Source organism: Montipora capricornis, chromosome 3 (assembly GCF_036669925.1).
Source record: "Montipora capricornis isolate CH-2021 chromosome 3, ASM3666992v2, whole genome shotgun sequence".
Lineage (NCBI taxonomy): Eukaryota > Metazoa > Cnidaria > Anthozoa > Scleractinia > Acroporidae > Montipora > Montipora capricornis.
Window position 1 is genome coordinate 20226826 of NC_090885.1, and position 18731 is coordinate 20245556.

An 18731-nucleotide genomic window follows, 5' to 3' on the forward strand; every position below is an offset into this window, starting at 1 on the left:
GACATGGCATGATGAAAAGCATGCACACATAAATGTAATAAGTTACATGGCAGACAAGGTGAACATAGGTTGAAAGAGAAAGCACACGTTTGCATGACTTTAATGAATAGAGAGCTTAGGAACTTGGATAACTTGGCATGGCACGTATTTGTAAGCAAAAAAAGTTTTTTTGGGAAAAAAAAAGGATGACTCTGGGTAAATACCTTTTGTTTGTTGTCTTCTGTGTAGTTTGTCCATTTTAAGACATTTGCACTGTACGTAATCCTATATCGTGACACCCAACGGTCATCGGACACTTGCCCTTGTGTTCCTATACCTGCACATCATTTTAGTATTAATTTGCGCGGCATACACATTAAAAAAATTACTACAGTTAACAACGTGTAGCGTTCATCCCGAGGTTTTGCACGCCAGCCTAACCCTAACCTTAACTGCAAACCCTGCTATCAAAACAGCAACGAAAGGATTTTTCCTGAGACATCCGTATAGGAAGTAAGCGACTGAGAGAGCTTTCTTGCAAGAACGTAAAAATGAAGTTCCATTTGCAGGGCGGTGACACAATTATATAATTATGCGGTACTGACATTGGCGCCAATGAGTTCGTATGAGATCCTGTGGTCCGAGGTGACGTTAAGGAAACCTCGAGTTTCTAGAAACGACTAAGGTTTTCTAAATTCTACAACCCCGCTTTACCTTGTACATGTACTCTCCTTCTGTGTCTTTATTTTCTGTTAGACGCTCTGATGCTAATGAGGAAATCACTGACCTGTTACTTCTCTGGGCTTCTTTAGATCAATCTCAAGGAACTGGTTGTGATCTGCCAGCTTAGCGCACCAGCTCCCTCTTGTAGACACACTTTCGTGTCGATTCGTAATCACACGAGCATAGAATGCGGGATGCGCTTCATCTATTGTGGATGAACCCGATATCTCGTGGTCCAAGATGGTGCCATTTGACATGCCCATTGGCAAGAAACACTCTGAAAATTACAATGAAAAACCAACTGAACAAATTAAAAAAAATCATGCGTCAAATGTCTTGTTTGGGTCCACGAATAGTTTATTATCTATTAAATCTATGATCTTCTGTTAATAAACAGTTGCATGGCTACATTGAATCCATTTTGCAAGTGAAATCCGATGAGGAAATCTTACCTGGGCAGCTAGGTTTGGTGCATGGAATTCTCTGAGTGTAGGTCTCCGCTCCTGGTGGGCAGTTTTGATTCTTCTCGTTGCCCTTCGGTTGACATTTGACTACTCTTTTCTTCGTTCCTTTTCCGCAGCTGACACTGCACTCGCCGAAGTTAGCCCAAGAAAGTAATGGATCGATGGGAGACTCAAACCGTATAGATGTTATGGGAAGGTCTGTTTGAACAGTGTCAGATAACAAACCTGGAAATAGTTATATAGTTGCTTCGCATCAGTGTGCTCTACAAGTGGAGTCAATAATTATATTAGTCGATTTGAAGTTTCATGAAATTTAGCTTGCCTTACTCCCTAGCCCGGGTTGCTCGAAGCATGGTTAGCACTAACCAGCGATAAATACGGTGGAAACCTGTAGGTTTTGATATCTCTCAACCAACGGTTAGCACTAACCAGGCTTGGAGCAACCGGCCCTTGGCCCCTACAGAAGGTAAAATGTTTACCCTTGGAGGGTGAGAGTGGAGATCAATACACGTAGTCCATCTGAATAGAGATCATGTCTATTGTGTTTATTGAAACACTCCATGTGCTGCATCAAAAGCCCGTTCAACCAGTCGAATACCCTCGCGCAAGTCTGATTCAAACACCTTGAAATCATGGTTCTTCAACAAGAAGCGTTCATTTCGGACTGCCACTATTCAAGTGGTGGTTTCTCCTCCAAATACAAAATTATGTTTTCCTGGGAGGTAATAACTTTAAAAGTAGAATGAATAACAATCTTCCATTATCTCATAGATGTGCACGTCATTATTGACCGCTTTTACACCCTTGTAGAGAACAAAACCGGGGAACAAGTTCTTTGTCAAAGAAAAAAAAATATGGCGTCTATTTTAGCCTTCCAACCATCAGGCGACCCAAAAGCTGAGGAGCCTCTACACCATCACACTTCTACACGAACCATATCTTACCTGGAATACAGCCATAGAGTTCTATTCTCATGCATATGTGGTCCCCGTACCAAGACAACGGATATAGGCGAATATATCTCCCATCGAAGAGCCTTTCAAGCCAATGTATCTTAACTGAATTTTTGTCTTCATTTCCTTGAAGGGACTAGAATCCAAAAGAACACGCTGACATAATTACTGACATGTCCAAGAAAAGAAATTTTAATATGCACATAGAGCGAGTTTCAATTGAGTGTCGTAAAACCAAAACCAAAGTAATTACTTTGGCCAATCAAAAAGGACTGAGACAATCCGGCAAACCAATGAAAACTCTAAGTAATTACAAGTAGCCGACTCAAATCGCGTGCAAATGCGCACGCGCGAGCCACGATTGGTTTTTGTTTCACTTCTGCTTGGTTAACAAAATTGCGCGAGAACTTTGAACTAATCACTGAGTGAAGTGATCCTAAACCAAAGCAATTCGCTAATTACTTTCGACACTCAATTGAAAACCGCTCTATGTACAGGTCTACATAAGTCGTCTTTGTTCACTAATTTGATCATGTCTTCATTCTTGTATGAAATTAAAGTATGGAGGAGCGTACCTGGATGTATAGTAAATCTGTTTGTCGAATCGATGAGCTTTGCAAGCGTGCCATAGGTATGGTTATGTAGTCATTTTATTCCGATTAAAGACATTTTGCAAGTAGGAGAAAAATCACGGTGGGACAAGATCACTAATAATCCCAGCCATTGATCACACGACCTGATCCCAGTGCGGAGAGGAAGGATGCTTCATGACCGTAGTCATAATAACATTAGGGAATTTAAGATCTACGACGGCGACGGTCGACGAAAACGTCACCTCAAAATATAACTTGGCTCTATTGTAAGTCTTTCGCGATTATTAAGTCTAGTTCGGGTCGGCAAAGTATCCTGAAAATTAATCGGTACGAGCGGTTTCATATTTAAAATAGAGAATGAAGGATTCTCTGTTGCATGCTTACGTTGTCGTCAAAACTTCAAATTTGGTGATTTCACGTCGTCGTTATGCAGAGGACCGCAAACATACTTGCTAAAATCCGTGCTGCACGTGCAGCACGATTATTTATGCTCTTTTAACCAATGATATTATTGCTTTGTGGCGTTGTCGTAGTCGTAGCCGTCGTCGTTTCTCTTCCGCGTGTTCGAACTGAAAGCGTCAAGCGAATTTTTATCAATGGATGTCTACTTAATTGTGTTAAATCACAACTTTTGATCCTTTTGATTACTTATGAACCCTGCACGTTTGAATGCGGGTACATATCCTGTATTATTAATAGTAACGTCCACTACTTCATCGCTCTCAAAACAAGCTGATTGCCCTCGCTAATGTTTGAACAGATTTGTTTTAGTGTAGGTAGTATAGGTAATATCGCTTTGGGCAAAGTAAAATCGAAGATTAATATCACGCGTATTTTCAGAAGTTGCAGAAATTGCTCGAAACACAGCAACGAGGGCAATTTCGGCGCTTTTTTATAATATAAAGAGCAAAATTTCTTATGAAACGCACGCTCTTGCGCAATTCCGTAGGAAGCCATCTTAGTGTTCAGCGTCAATGACCTGTAAAGGTCGGTACAACGAGGGAGCTTGCACCCGCAGCACGCTCCTGCGACACGCTCCCGTAGCAAAGCTTCCTCGTCTGCACCAACGATTTCTAGCGAAAAAATATGTTTGCTCCCGAGTTTTGCTCCCTCATATCAAACTGGTTTGATACGAGGGAGCAAGCTCCAGGGGCAAATCTGTTGCACGAGTCTGTTTCAGGAGCAAACCTCCTAGTGTGTAATGAAATTTGCTTGCCGTGACATGACGTGTCTCCAGTTGGCCAATCAAATTGGCTTATTTTTTTCGTGCACAACTCACAAAGTTCCCGGTTGTTTCATCATTCATCTCCCTCTTCGTGTCCTTCGTGTGTACTGGTTGGGGTACTTACCCGGGAGCGTGTTTCGGGAGCGTCTTTCAGCAGCAAGCTCCCTCGTGTGTACAGGCCTTAAAACGCGCGAAATAAGCGGAATCAAATTTTCTTTTTATACAACAACGCCAAACCAATGAAACCAGCCCTGCTAAAAACATTTGCTGCATGAAAATAATGAAAGTGATTATGCCCGGGCCAATTACCAAAATGGAAAATGCCATCTGTCTCAGCCAATCAGTCTTTAGTAAAGGTTGTAGTCATTGAGCTAAAACTATATATTCTGAAACAAGCACTTTTGTTCACCTCTCCCGTAAGAGTTTAACTGACGCACTAAAACCGTATCCCCTCCTGACTGTGGCAAAGCTTAAAGCTTGTAACGTAATTTTCAGTCAATGATGCTCCTTGTATGGCTACACCAGATATAGTCTTTTCCTCTCTGAGGTCAACTGTGAGATAAGGTTCCTTATCGTCTTCGTCAGCGCACCAGGCTGTCCTTTGTGGATCATCGTAGAACGACACTAAATTCAATCGACCGTAAAACGGCTTATGAAAGCGGTCCGTCGAAGATGCAGTAATCTGCCCGTCTTTGATTTGCATGTCTTCCATTCCCAGTGGAGAAAAGCATTCTACAGAAAAGAAAATGGCTGCCAAAATTCCCTCAAAAAAAGCCCAGTCCATCCTAGACCTTATGCAAAAGATGACTTGGATATAGTCTTTGCGAACGACTTCTTAATTTAAGGCCCTTCCAAATTTATGATAATGTTAAAATGTTTCTAGACGAGGCCTTTAGTTTATTGATTGAGGTCTAACGATTTACAGATGTCTTTTTAAACTTTTTGTTGAGTGTTTTTTTTTAAATTCGCGTGTTGGCCCGGCCAGAGTTTGAACCTACAGCAACCCTCAAGGTAGTCCAACTGAACCAGTTCGCAGAAGTAATGCTTACTGAAAGCGGTTGTCCTACAGAGTAGGTTTACATCAGATGAAGTTCAATAAAAATAGAAGCTGAACGTGGAACACTATCAAAATGAGTTTAGACTGTTTACTTAACTTTGCCACGGTACCCGAGCAAATTCTCATACTTACCCTTCTCAAACTCACATCGCTGCATCAGTTTTTTGATATCCTCTTGACTTAAAGCTTCATTAGACATATAAAACTCATCAACCTGTCCGTCAAATAATCTTTCGCCCTTATGCTCACCGATCCCCGCTTTTTCTTGCCAGTCTTGCGACAAATGTCCTGAGCCTTCCCCCCTCAAAATAAACTTGGCGTTCACATATATATCAGCTTGGCCCAGCTTAGCTTCGTAAGTGCAGGCAACGTGAGTCCACACGTGTGAAGGAACGATGACTTCTGACGTGACATTGAAAATTATTAGACCCTGTTCATTTCTGTGAAACCACCTGACCGAACCGCCATCGATTTCTAAATGATATTGACCACTGTCATGGGTGGAGTTTACTCCACCGATTGTGTCAAACAATGAGTTTGTTCCTTCAACTGAAAACAGCTTTATCCAAGCTGCAATTGTAATCGCTACGCGTGGTTTGTTGTGAAACGAAGCTCCGTTTAACAGAATGTCCCCTCCATTCAAATCAACGCCGTTACCGCAGGTTTCACTGAAGAAGCCGATTCGTGCAAAGTTTACGATTTTGGCGTTATTGTGTTGTTGTGATTCATCCACTAAAATGTTGTCCTTGTAGATGTTCTCAAAGCGTAGATACACGACTGATTTCTCGAGAACTGAAAAAAAAAAAAAAAAAAAAACCAAACAAACCAGAATTTGCGTTTATTATATACGTGCTAAGGTTTACTCCAAGCACAGAGCACAAAACGTAATCCTTCCTTGTACTTGTACTTGTTCATTGCCGTGACTTTAACATCTTCAGTTCCAACGATCTGCTCTCGTCTGACCTTGTAGCTCAGTCGGTAGAGCAGCGGTGATCTGACCCGAAGTTCGTGGGTTCAATTCCCACCCTGGTCAGAGTTTTTCTCTGTCCTTGTGTGGGCCCATTTTCCATTGGTGGGGCTAACGCTCGCATGGTTCATATGGGGTAGAAAACTAGCACTTCACATTACACTCTAATCATTTAAGTCCTATCTCGTAAGGGTTCGATTTTGGCTGTTGAAACTGGTGTTAATGCATTTGTCGTTCTTTGCTATGACAATTCATTTGACCAGCAGCAGTCGTGGCTCAGTTGGTTAGTGCTCGGCTTTCGGAGCAAGAGGTCCCCGGTTCAATTCTCGGTGACTTCAACGTCTGTTTCGACTTTCCTCTGATCCGTGTAGCTATAGCTTTAAATATCAGAGGGAGGGGGGTAAAGGGCGCACCTTCGGCTTCCATTGATACCAGTTTCGTAACTGAAGGAACTACCGACGTTAAATAAAGTGCCTTTACTTTACTTTACTTTACCAATTTCCTTTTTGAGAGTTTTCTCCGCAGTTCATGGGCATGGAGAAAAATCCTTATTGTACTCCCAAAATCCTTGGTCTGTCCATTGCCTTTGCATTTCAACCATAAAAACTTAAAGTGGGGATGCAACTTTTTCCAAAATGACCACCATTTTAGTATTCTTTTGTTTGCGTGCAAATTAGCCCTTTTTGCCTCTTTCAAGTAGGTTAAATATTTCTTTGCATTTTAAGTTTAAGAACAAGGCAATAAGTGCTATTTTGCAAGCTGACAAAAGGATACTGAAATGGCAGCCATTTTGGAATAAGGTGTATTTCACTCCTAGTATATTGGCTTAAAGAATATAAAAGGCAGGAATGATTACTTACTAGCCAGTAATTTAAGATCTTGTACACTGAGCCTCTCTGTCAAAACCATAAAAAAACATTGAATGTTTCAAATTTGTTTTACACCACACTACTAGATAGTGCTGTTCGCGCGCTCTGATTGGTCAACTGGAAGGTGCCTTAAAGCAAGTACCATTAACCCTCGAGCAGCCGAAAAGGAGCAAAATGGCTAGCGGCAGTCTTAATTGTTTCGATAAACGCGTATTAGTCTGGTACACTAACTGAACAATCATTCACCTCAGTGTCGGTGAAAGTGGTGAATATTTACCTACACTTCGGTAAATAATTGTCGATTATAACATTCGCAGAAAGGATGAAAAACAAAGAAAGGGATACATAATAGAACCGCCCCTGTGAAACGCACTAGTCTTTGCAAATAGAATCCAGACCTTGTTCTTAGAGGGGCACTTTCATGCTAAATCTACTGTTTTTAAGTTAAAACTGGGTAAAAATCTAAATTAGCAATCTAGCTCACACGTATAACATTCCCGACAACTCACTGAGATGATATGAAATAGTGGCACAAAGAACTATTCGTATTTAATTTTTGGCGAATTTCGGAGCACAACATCTCCAAACTTGAAAAAAACTGGCCTGCCAATTTTTTCAAGTTTCAATCCATTTCCATCCCCTCCATCCTTGGCTTCAAAGAACAAAAAGTAGCTTCAGTGCACTTCAATGGCCATCGGCAACAAAACAACAGCATTATTGTTTGGTCTTCATTGACGCAAAGACGTGTTTTAGTGTTTTGAATTTTGACTAAAATAGCGTGACACTGCCGCTACGCTCTTTTTTCTATTTTCTTTTTCCTCGTCCTGATTAACAACATGAACATCTTTCTTTTGTTGTCAATCATCAAACGGCCATGGTCGTTGTCAATAATCATCAGAATCATCGTCCTCATCATCAACAGAGAGCAAGCTATGATTCGAGGGTGAGAGCGAATACGAGTACAAGTTTTGACCACGTGAGATCTGATAAGTGTATCTCGCTCTCGTAGTCGTGCTGAGAATGATTGTAGATAATATAAGGAAAAAGGAACCGATGCAAGTACGAGTCCTTTTAAGAGCAACAATCTCGTGATGCGCATGATGCGCTAGTAAAGTCACACTCGCTCCCGTTCTCAAATCTAAAGCTCTCTATTGTCTTATGGCCAACGACCTAGAGTTATCAACATCTACAAAAACGATTGGTGATCAAGAGGCATGAAGACCCTGATCTTCGTTGCTTTTGAATGATAGTGAGAAAAAAGTGGTAACCTTTTATCTGATTCTCTACATATCCATTACTTTTCGCTGGTGGTTTGCCTTTTTCAGCCATTTCCTTGGCTTCTTTCGCCGCAGTACCTTCCGTCGATGCCTCCAAGCTCACTGTCAAAATAAACGTAGGAATTTAGGAAGGGGCGTGAGGAAAATCAGGAACCCGGAAACCAGAATGGAAACGGAAATTCGGAATAGGAGCGGAATCCGTTTATACGATGATTGCAGAAAATGAGACATAACAAAAATTACAAATCAAACAAAGCAGGCTTGTTAAAATATTGAAATTCATTATTGTAGAAAACGAAAAAGAAAGTCGCATTGGAGTTTTCACTCCGTCCTACTTTCGTATTGTTTATGTAAGAATTGAAGAATAATAATTCCAATTATCGAAAGTTAGCCCAAAATTCAGTCTCGCTCAAGGGAGGCAATAATGAGTTGGTTCCGTCAAAGCCTCGCGGTAACTTCTTTGGCATTGAGTTCCAGGTAATTGACACCTGTACTTCAATTTCATTTGTATATGTAGAAACCACATTGGCATACATCATCAACTTAAACAACTTTTACAGATTTTAAAGACCTTTAAGTGGTGTTCTTGTGTCCCACGCAAAGAAAAGATATTTTTAGTGTGAAATTCTCCTATATTTGGATACACGTGGACGCCGGGACAATAAACTGGCTTTATGGAATAACCGATTGTGCTTGTTAAGAGTATTCCCCAGGGGTACCTCTACCAGTAAGCTTTTTAATCTGGTTGTGACGCTGAGCAAGACTGTTCTCTAGTAGTCGCTTGTTGTTTTGATGTATATTTACCATTTCTGCAGCCGTACAGCTCAATCCTCATGCAGTTTGTAAGACCACTCCACTTCATAGGAAGAACACGAAGATGTTGAGCAGTAATCGTAGGAAACCAATGTGTTACCACCGTGTTCCTGTCCCTGTTACCAGTAAAATTCTGCCAAAATTTCACGAGGAATGTATGAATAGAAACGAACAAGCAATCAACAAAAGAAAACGATTTTGGAATACCGGTAATATAACCAGAGGAAAAAGGACTTCTGTGCAATTGATGCATGATCGCGGGAGAGAAAATGTTATTAATTTGTAAGAGATGCTCTTTTTCCAGAGACCCTCTTTGAAAACCAATCAAACGCATCATGGAATGACAACAAAAGTAACTACGTTGGCCAATCATACCAGAGGCAGACAATCAAATGAACCAATCAGAACGTAAAGCAAGTCATGCAACACCCGCTGCGAAGTCAGGATTGGGTTTGTTTTTGCGGCCTCTGATTGGTCGAGAATAACTGAATCACTAAGCGTAGTAATGAAAAACGAACTAAGGCAAATTAGGAAAAATACTTTATTGAAAACCACTATTATGCATCCGCCTTGCCTTGACCTTACAACACTAATCATGGCATTTGCTTGAGTTGTTCACCGTTGAACTGTGCTGCAGGGTTTCCGATAGCTTTTCACAGTACCGGATTTGATAAGGAAAGTACCGGACATGGTTAATTTCCGTTGTAAGGCTGATTGCAAGTGCCTTGGGAGTAAACCCTCAAGGAGGTATGGAACTCTCAGAAATGCTGTTTACATTCTTGAGACTGGAGAAAAAAAAGAAAACTTAACTTATCGCGTGAATGAAATGCCATAAGATCGATTAATCCTTTTAGTAAGCAAAATCATGTAAGGCGATATGACTTCTTGCAAGTGTGAAGGATTTGTTGCGCGATTGTCTGTTTCTTCGGCCCATGGCTTCCTGAGATACCCAAGTCGTAAAAGCGTCAAAGTACCGGACGTGAAATGGTAAAACAACCTTTCAAAATGTCCGACCTCGTCCCTGAAACGAAAACCCTGTTTGCTTACCCTGGTGCCGCCGCCATTCTTCATTTTGTCTTTTACCATAAACCAGTGTTTGCCATTTAAGCTGTATGACAATTCATACCTTGTAACCCAGTTGTCAAACATAGATTGACCTTGGGTTGAAATGCCTAATCAAAAAGATCATATATTCGTATTAATAAACAGCGGCTCCAGCAATTTATTTTTGTTGTTTTCAAAACCAAGCCGTGTTAATGGTCAAAGGGGAAGTCAAAGGATAGCACTTAACAATTTGGGCAGTACAAGCAGGGATGAGAATTCTGGTGTTGTGGTTTGGCCTTGTAAAAGACACTTGCTTAGTTGTTTTGGGTGAAGCTATATCGAAGGCGTTGATCGAGGATGCAGCACACGCGTTTATGGGACAGCGGTCGAAGAGTGTAGCACGCCTTGTAAGCTACATGTTTTACCAATACGGAAACAAACCTAAACGTTCATTAAAGCTAACCTTAGGTCTAGTTAGACCTAAACAAGACCTGAATGAAGGGGTAGTTTCTAAAGAAACTGTGGTGCTGCGTGTGGTGCCAACATCACGTGGGTGGTGAAACAAAAAGAAATTAAAGTAAAAAAAGTTTTCTCGTAACATGTCAATCGACGGATTTAGTATAGTACAGCGCTAAAAGACCTTCAGTTCTTTTGCTTGTTACATGCCAGCGACCAAAGATGGAGAATAGTCGGAAATCAACTTACCTATTAATGCAAGGATGAAGAGTCACATTTTGTGAACGAACGTTGTTTTATTGGACCCTAACCTGAAATGTTAGTTCTGTTTCCCAAGTTGACTTCAAGAAATTCCATTTCGTCAGCGAAAGCCGAGCACCACCCCCCACGGGATCCTTCGACAGTTTTATTTAGGCGTGCGTGGTAAGGCTGGTGATGCTCATCGTAAGATGATGACGCCGTCAGCTGTATATCCTTGATTAGTCCCGAGCTCACACCTAAAATATCCCGACAACCTACAAATTACAATAAAAATTATTAGAGAGATTTAACATCGCGTGTACGTGAAAGGGAAAATGCCGTGAGACTGACATTTGCGTTTCGCCAAAAATGGACGAAACATGACTTTGAAGTTAACCCATTTCTTGTCAGTTAGATCAAGATATCAATCTAGTTGTAAAGGGGCGAGACAACTTGAAAGAAAAAGGTTAATTTTTTAATTACAAGCAGTAGCCTAACGTATCCCATTTGCCGTTTCGCGTAAGCGCAATGCTACTCTGAAATCATGAGATAAAAAGTAAAATATTTTCCCTTGCTCAGAGCGCATATAGTACAGGAATTTTTTTCTATCCCAATATTGAATTATGCTTTAAATACTAAGACCAAGTCAAGGCATTGGACGTTTTGTTAAGACAAACATTTGCTGAGGTTTTTTTCGTCAAATATGCCGTCTACTTTACGGGACTGCAGCATGCCTTTTGTTAGAGGGGATTTTTAACTATGTTTTAAAAGTTTGAATTACATTAAATTTCGCAATGGCCTGGACCTGGTTTAATGGCGCTTGGGACATAAATCAACGGGAAGAAACTTGGTCCGTAATTTTACGGTACGGACCTTGAACTCGGTTAATAAGAGGTATGTAATGAACTGTGAAGATTATTCATCTAGTAGGCATTACTGAAAAAAGGGATTAAATCTTGTACTAGACTTAGGAGGCCCAGAACTCCGCAGTCTACACCCATTCCAAAACAAAAGAGCACCAAATCTCCCCAGAGGTAGCTATCTTGGACCAGGAAGAACGGTGGTTCGAGCGAGGGGTGAAAGAGGCTATTTGGGTGAGGGTTGAGACACCCAGCCTCAACAAGAAGGGGGACCTCCGCCTCAAACTATCGCATGCATGGGACAACTTCTTACGCAACATTCCGCGCCGTCTCTCATGTGACTAGTCACGCGTATTGCGTCACTAGCCACGACTCCACCATTGACCCATTGGCCTCCGATGGTTTCGGACGAAACGTCGTCAAGTTTAACATAAATCTAGTGCAAGATTTAATCCTTTTTTTTCAAGAGGTATGTAATGATTGGCTAACCTGTCGATGGAGACTCTACATTTCGGCATCGACTCCTGCCAACAAGCTTCCGCGCAATCATTTTGTCTCCATAGGTGGAGGCCAACCATTTGTGGTTCGGAAACTCATACACACATCCGTCAGCCGATTTTATCTTAACCTGGAATTTCACAAGGAGCAAAATAGTACAATAAAAGTAAACTAATGAGGACCACCCTTATTCTCACACACTGACGTTATTCCAATTCGACCGGGCAATTCTACATCTGTACGTGTGGACATGTAAAACAGCGGCGGAAAAAGAGTGAAGGAATATGTATATCAGTTAAACGAACAAAGGTTATAATGATCATCATGATGTTAAGAAGAAAAAAAAACATATAAGGGGTGAAGGAGGACTCTTTTTAAGCAATTGCAACACGTGAACTAGAATAAGTTTCTAACCACAAGGCTACCTGCGTTGCTTTTTTCCAAATTTTATTTTCTTCACTCCGGTTATATCTTTTCGGAATTTAACTGATGACGTAACCCTAGTCATGTCATTGATTTCTGTGAGTTTATAAATAATTGAGTGTATCCACACTGACAATAATGATTTCTTAAGTGATCTATTTAGTAAAAATTGAAACTCTTGTTTACGAGCAGAGAAAAATTATCTCATGCAAATAATCCTTTGATTAAAAAAAGAAAAAAGCGAAAAACCTCACCCTTTCTAAAAACCATCCGGATCCAAACCAGCTATCATCATGCCGAATTTTAATGGCCGCCAGCTTTCCAAGATCTTTGGTTTCAATAAAGAATGTATCCTTCCTAAAAGCGATTAGGAAATTAACTCTGAAGAAAAGGGCAGCGTGGCCCAGTGGTTACAATTACGGCGCTTGCCTTCAAGACCCGCTCTGACCACTGGTTAAATTTGATCCTGGGAGTCCTTGGGTCACTGAATTTCTCGGCTGCACTTGTAAATAGCCAACTGGTTGCCTCTGGTCAGTTAGTCTCCTTCGCAGCCTGTTTTTGGATGTCACAGGGTTGCGTGACATCCAAAAAAACGGCTGCGAAGGAGACTACTGGTCAGTTGGGACTCTCAAAAAAGTGAGATCTGTTCTGTGGTATTATTGTAGCGGAGCTCCGCGCGTGGAGCGCCATAGTTAAGAAAATACGGTAATCCATCGATGCGAGAAATTTTGGTTTTATAGCCATGACGTCATCGACCGTCCGTCCGTACGTACGTACGTCCACCCCACCCGTATCATGCTAGTTTACAGCATACATTTTTGATATTGGACAGCCATGTTTTGATCAACTGACTCATCAAAACAAGGTATCCCTTGACCAGTATCAAGTGACCATATCGCGGGCTCAAGCTTAGAGTTCACCGAGGTCAGCTATTTTTTTGAAGTTGACCGCTGATCAGGTACTGGTTTCGATTGGATTGCAGGCTCAACCCAGGTTAACTCACCTAAACATAAGCGAGGCTTCATTTTCGCGCGCTTTCTGTGGCTCGACGCGGCTACACGGCCATACTATGTCAACTATAGTTCTTTCACAGTCAATGCTTTTCGTGTTCAGGTGGAAAACGGTTTGGAATATGTTTGCTTTCTGCATTTTTCGCTGGTTTCAATCCAGTTTGACATATCATGATAGCTGTAGACCACTCTGGCGGCTACGCAGTTATTCAAGTCAAGCATCGGAGGGATATAAACTTAAAGCTGAGTATTTATTTTTAATTTGCTTAGAGTTGCAATTTTTAGCATATCTTTAGAAGCTCTGATAAGGTTACATGATGCCTGGAGGACCTACGACTAGAACAGAAACGAAAGGAGAGCGAAAGAGAACGACAACGACAAAACAGAATACCAGTAATAGCTCATACTTAGTGGAAGAAGTTACCCCACAAATCGTTTTCTTGGGCACTAAACCGTTTGTTATTTTCAAAAAGTGGTTGAATCGGTTTTTCCTTTGTTCAGGAATGTCAACTGGAATTAAATAACAATTATCTGTACTCTTTTGGACATAAAGAAAAAGTTTGATTTGTTTGTTTGTTTTGCTCGAAAATGAGAGCGAACAAGTTTTCTTTAATCCGTTTGCCCAACTGGTTTTCGTTGTACCTCGACAGTGACAAGAAAATTTTGCCCGTATGTTATAAACACGTAATCGCAATGAGGTCTCGTAAAATTAGGGGGAACTCTTACTAGCTTGTGTTTTCAGAAGTTTGTTTAAAGCACCTAAACGTTATTTAAGTGTTGGAACGGATCCTTTCTTGGTTGCATTGCCGTATTTTGCCGATTCTTGTTCCTAGCCAACCTGGTGTGTTTCAATGAAATACATCAAAATGTGAACGATCTCGTTTTCAGAGATAAAGTGGCATAAAGTACATCAGTAAAACTCTTTTTTGTGAAAATATTTTTTATGGTTTCTAATTTTAGCATGATTCCTATTCGCTGGCTATTGGCGGTTGACTCTGAAATAGCTTTTCTCCTTTTGCATTCCCTCGCTGAGGGTGTTGTTGTTTTCTTTTAAAACTCATGCGGTTCAAGAAAAATTCATTGCCAAACTGGTGAATTCCAAAGTAAATTTCAGTCGCAAAACCGATATCGTACTCATCGCTTCTTGATTCCTGTGAAATCGGTTTTGCGTAAAATGTACCGTGGAATTCACTAGTTAGGCAATGACTTTTTCTATAGAAGAAAGCAAAGAAAATGATTTAATTATTAAAGCAACAACCGGAAACATCAAAACGCGGACAAGTCGAAGCCTTTTATTTTCACTAACCCTACAGGCAGTAAGAATAAATAACCAGGGAGTTCCCCTTTTAGGCTTGGCTAAATCTATATATTATATTTCGTTGGTCCTGAAAAGCACATGTTGTCAATGTGTGTGTGTGAATATTGATAATTTCACAGAGAATGACATTTGGTAACTCTGTGCGATCAGCGACTCAACCAAAAAGACACTTCTGAATAGTTTGAACTGTTAATCACCAAAGCGATTGCTTTAAGCTATAAGCTGAGGTTAATCAATAGAGATGTGAGGCCTTGCATAAATTTGTATCGAGATGTTCGACAAATATTTATAAATGGACCTTAATGATGGAAAAGGCAATGAATCACACTTACTGTCCTTTCTCAAAATCATTGCGTCCTTTGCTTTCCAACTCAATTTCCTTTGATCGACCTTTTTCTCCAATCAAGGTAATGAACACTCGAGCATCTGTGCCTGCACCAAACTTGTTTCCAGTGTATGTGTTTACCTCATACCGAATCTTTGACCCTAAACATACATTCATACACCAGTCAGGTCTTATACCTACATGAATGCCCTGACGCTGAATTAGTTATGCTCGACAAGTCATGCATAAGTGCAGTGGGATGTGGGTGGGTCTTATTCCCTCTTAATTAAAGGGTAAAGATAACCTTACGTAATTTTTTTTGTGAATCTCACAGAAATCTCACGGAAGCTGCTTAACAATATTATTGCATTTTTCAAGAATCAGGTAAGGCTTACATCCATTTTAATATGATTTGGCTGTTAACAACCATCCCCCTTCCAAAAATCAAAGATTGAACATAAATTAAATTGTTTGGAAATATATTACTACTTTGCGTATCAAATACTAACGAAGCTGGTGAAATATTAGCGCTGACAAGTGGCTCCAAAGTTTCGTCCTAAGATGTAGGATAATGGTGACAATTTTTTAAAATTTACTCTTTATTATTAGTTATTTTAAGTACATGACAAAAAATGAATGTCACGAATATTCCCCTGAACCGTTTGAGCTTTGAAGCCTCTGTTAAAGGTAATTTTTTCTTGTAAGAAAAAAAACTTGTGAAGACGAGAATTTGAAACAATTTCGAGTTCACAAGTTTTCTCAATTACAAGATTATTCAAATACTAACTGGGCCAGGACAAGCAAGGAAGCTGATAGGCATCCGCCTGGAAGGACAGCTTCATGTAAAGCTATAATTTCTATTTGGATTTCTGCTAAACTAACTGAACTCGTCCAGAAATATGTTGAAGGGTTAGATTTACACTAGAAGAAATTGTTCCGGATTCGTAAATGTTTTCGGATTCATCAATTTTAGAGTATTCGGATTCGGAGGCGTTTACACTGAAAGGATATTGGGATTCCTGACCATTTACACACAACGACAACTCCGGGAATGACCGAGAAATTCCGACAGCATTTGCAACTTTCCTGTACCTCCCTTCATCTGACAAGTAGTAAAGAGTAACAGCCATCTGAGTTTCAAGTGAAATGGGACGCCTCCTTCTCGTTGATTTTCTCTCAAGTAGGGGCCTACGATCTTCATAAAGTTCCATAAGGTAGGGTGGGACATTGTGAAATTTTCCTTCCACTCACTGGCTACCGTGACATTATCCATCATATTGTCCCACCAGGCACTTGTTCGACCTGGCCTCACCCAAAACCGTCTCGCTCTTTGATCCTGCCATCTACGACGTCGTCGGCGATTAAGTGTGGCTGACGTTAAACTTCCTTGCGATAATAATTTGCGTTTCTTCAGAAATATTGCGATCCACATAATAAAATTTATCGCCTGAACCTGCAATAAGATCAGGCAACGGGAGAGCGCCAGCATTGTTAGCAATAGATCCTCCATTTTGGTTTTACCGCAAATTCAAAAGATCACAGGCGGAAAAGTATCCAGAATCGGGAGACGATTCGAGAGAAAATCGTTTACACGACAAATCTCTCTGGATTCAAAAGTTTTCGGATTCAAAGTTCCCACTTTAAAATTTCCGATTCAAAATCTCTCTGCCAAACCTGGGAGTTTTTATTTCGGATTCGTCCTCTTGTGTGTAAACGGCAAAACCAATCTGGTGCCAAAATGTTCCGGATTCGTAACTAATCCGGAACAATTTCTTCTAGTGTAAACCTGCTCTAATTCGCTGCGTGACCAAGAAGGCGGACTAATGGGAATTCAGGTCATTAAGCCATTAATTAACAGTTTCGTTGGAGCATTTATTGTCCTGTCGTTTGGAAAAGGCACTTATCGTTACCATTTATATAGACGAAACAATTTCGAACCTGTCGTAACAACAGTCAAAGTTATTGAACTGACGCCTGAAATGGGGGGATTTTTTGCCATGCAATGGTAAAACGAATTATACGAACTAAATTAACAAACTCATATCCCGGGGGTGGGGGTGGGAGTGCTCGTCGGAAAAAAAAAGTTAATCGTCAAATGTTTCCTGTCATAATTTTTCTGCTCAATACCCTAAAAGGTACCGCTAAAGCTCCCGCTATGGACCTTTTGAGGCTAAACACCCTAAGAGGTACCAAAACCGCTTTTTTAACCCCTAAAAGGTACAACGAGCACCCCCGTCCTTTTTATATGGGATCCCCCCCCCCCCCCCCCCCAGGACTCATATAGCAGCGTTCAAATGATACTGGTACTTACCTGTCATACAACCAGCAAAGATGAGAAGTAAAGTCAGAAAAATTGGCACAGAACTTTGCATTCTGATGTTTCACATCTGAAAAACTATATATTAGAGAGAAGAGAAAATACTATTCAGCAGAGAACTATTAGCAGTTTTGGCCTTTCAAGCAGTGAGATAATTTTGTGTAATGCCGGGTCACACGCCCCTCGACTTACGTTCACTGCGGATGGACAATGTCTAGTAATTAAGAATCAATGATTGTCGAAATATTATCTTTGTATGCGCTTCAGCTGTTGTTAGTTGCCATTTTTTTTAGGTTTTATATCACAACTTGTGTTACAATATCACAGAATAACTTGTAATATTTTGGCAAGCAATCATGATTGGGTTCATCAAGGAAAACAAAACAAAAATAAAGAATAGAATATTATTACTTCCGCAATTGATTGGCAATTTGGTCTCTTCTCACATTATATCTGTGTATAATATAATCCTTATACTACAAACAATAAAACATCAAAGGATAACATACCTGAGATAAAACCCGAACTTAACATATCTCATTTTTGTTAGGCGCTTTGCCGTACTCTAGCTAGGGAGAACTGAGAGAATTTAACATGAGGAACAAAACGAACTTGTCACCCATTGCTTCCTCTTGTGCCACATTAATTTTCGCCAATTTCGTCAATTTCGTACTGTTAATACAGGTTCTCCTGCCATTTAAGGCAAACGAGTCACCTTAAATAACTCGATGAAAAGGAAAAAAGAGAGATTGCTTTATAATTGATAGCCCGTCTCATAAATATTTAGCGCGCAAAGAAACTGATTTCGTGACAATCATTGCGAGCTTCAGAATTGTGACATACATGTTTTTCCTTACCGTGAATCAGGTGTGGATTGCAATGCAGGCTTTTCGCAAAAATGTTCCATCAGTAACTACCTGAGTAGTTCTAGTTGAGATTTGTTGAAAACGGAAAGTTACGTCCCTTTGCAAAAGTATCAACATCAGATTCTTGGCTTACCTGCAGCCCTGGTAAAAATGTTTGGAATGGGCGTCCACTCTATCGCGATAAAATAAAGGATGCTTTCAAGGTTTGTACACACAGCATAGTGCTATCTTTGTTTACGTGGAGGGTGGGAGGTTTTTGTTGTGGGCTACTTTATATACGTCTGGTATATGTCCCGGTTATCATTTTCAATTGAGGACTGTGAGATGAATGTGATGGAGGCTTTATAATGGTCGGTTAAGTTCCAAGTTAGCAACAGCAGCAGTAACAGGATTAAGAACGACGACGACGGCGTTATGCGGCTTACGTTGATGATTGGTGCATTGGGGATGGTCA

General features: G+C 40.5%; 2 protein-coding genes across 2 annotated transcripts in view; one reads left to right on the forward strand and one right to left on the reverse strand.

The window, feature by feature from the left end:
* LOC138040847 (uncharacterized) overlaps positions 1–18103 on the reverse strand; it is a 24400-nt gene extending 6297 nt beyond the window's left edge. Inside the window, 16 exon segments of the mRNA XM_068886541.1 lie at positions 204–316; positions 767–979; positions 1155–1391; positions 2111–2255; positions 4347–4669; positions 5127–5786; positions 6822–6857; positions 8099–8209; positions 8912–9053; positions 9968–10092; positions 10732–10935; positions 12010–12148; positions 12696–12798; positions 15102–15255; positions 17406–17489; positions 17921–18103. Of these exon segments, the coding sequence (XP_068742642.1) occupies positions 204–316; positions 767–979; positions 1155–1391; positions 2111–2255; positions 4347–4669; positions 5127–5786; positions 6822–6857; positions 8099–8209; positions 8912–9053; positions 9968–10092; positions 10732–10935; positions 12010–12148; positions 12696–12798; positions 15102–15255; positions 17406–17466 (2766 nt within the window). The 5' untranslated portion in view covers positions 17467–17489; positions 17921–18103.
* The window catches only part of LOC138040846 (uncharacterized), a 32557-nt gene continuing 29160 nt past the window's right edge, over positions 15335–18731 (forward strand). The window contains exon 1 of the mRNA XM_068886540.1: positions 15335–15478. The gene's annotated coding sequence lies outside the window, so the exon portion shown is untranslated. The remainder of the gene's footprint in view (positions 15479–18731) is intronic.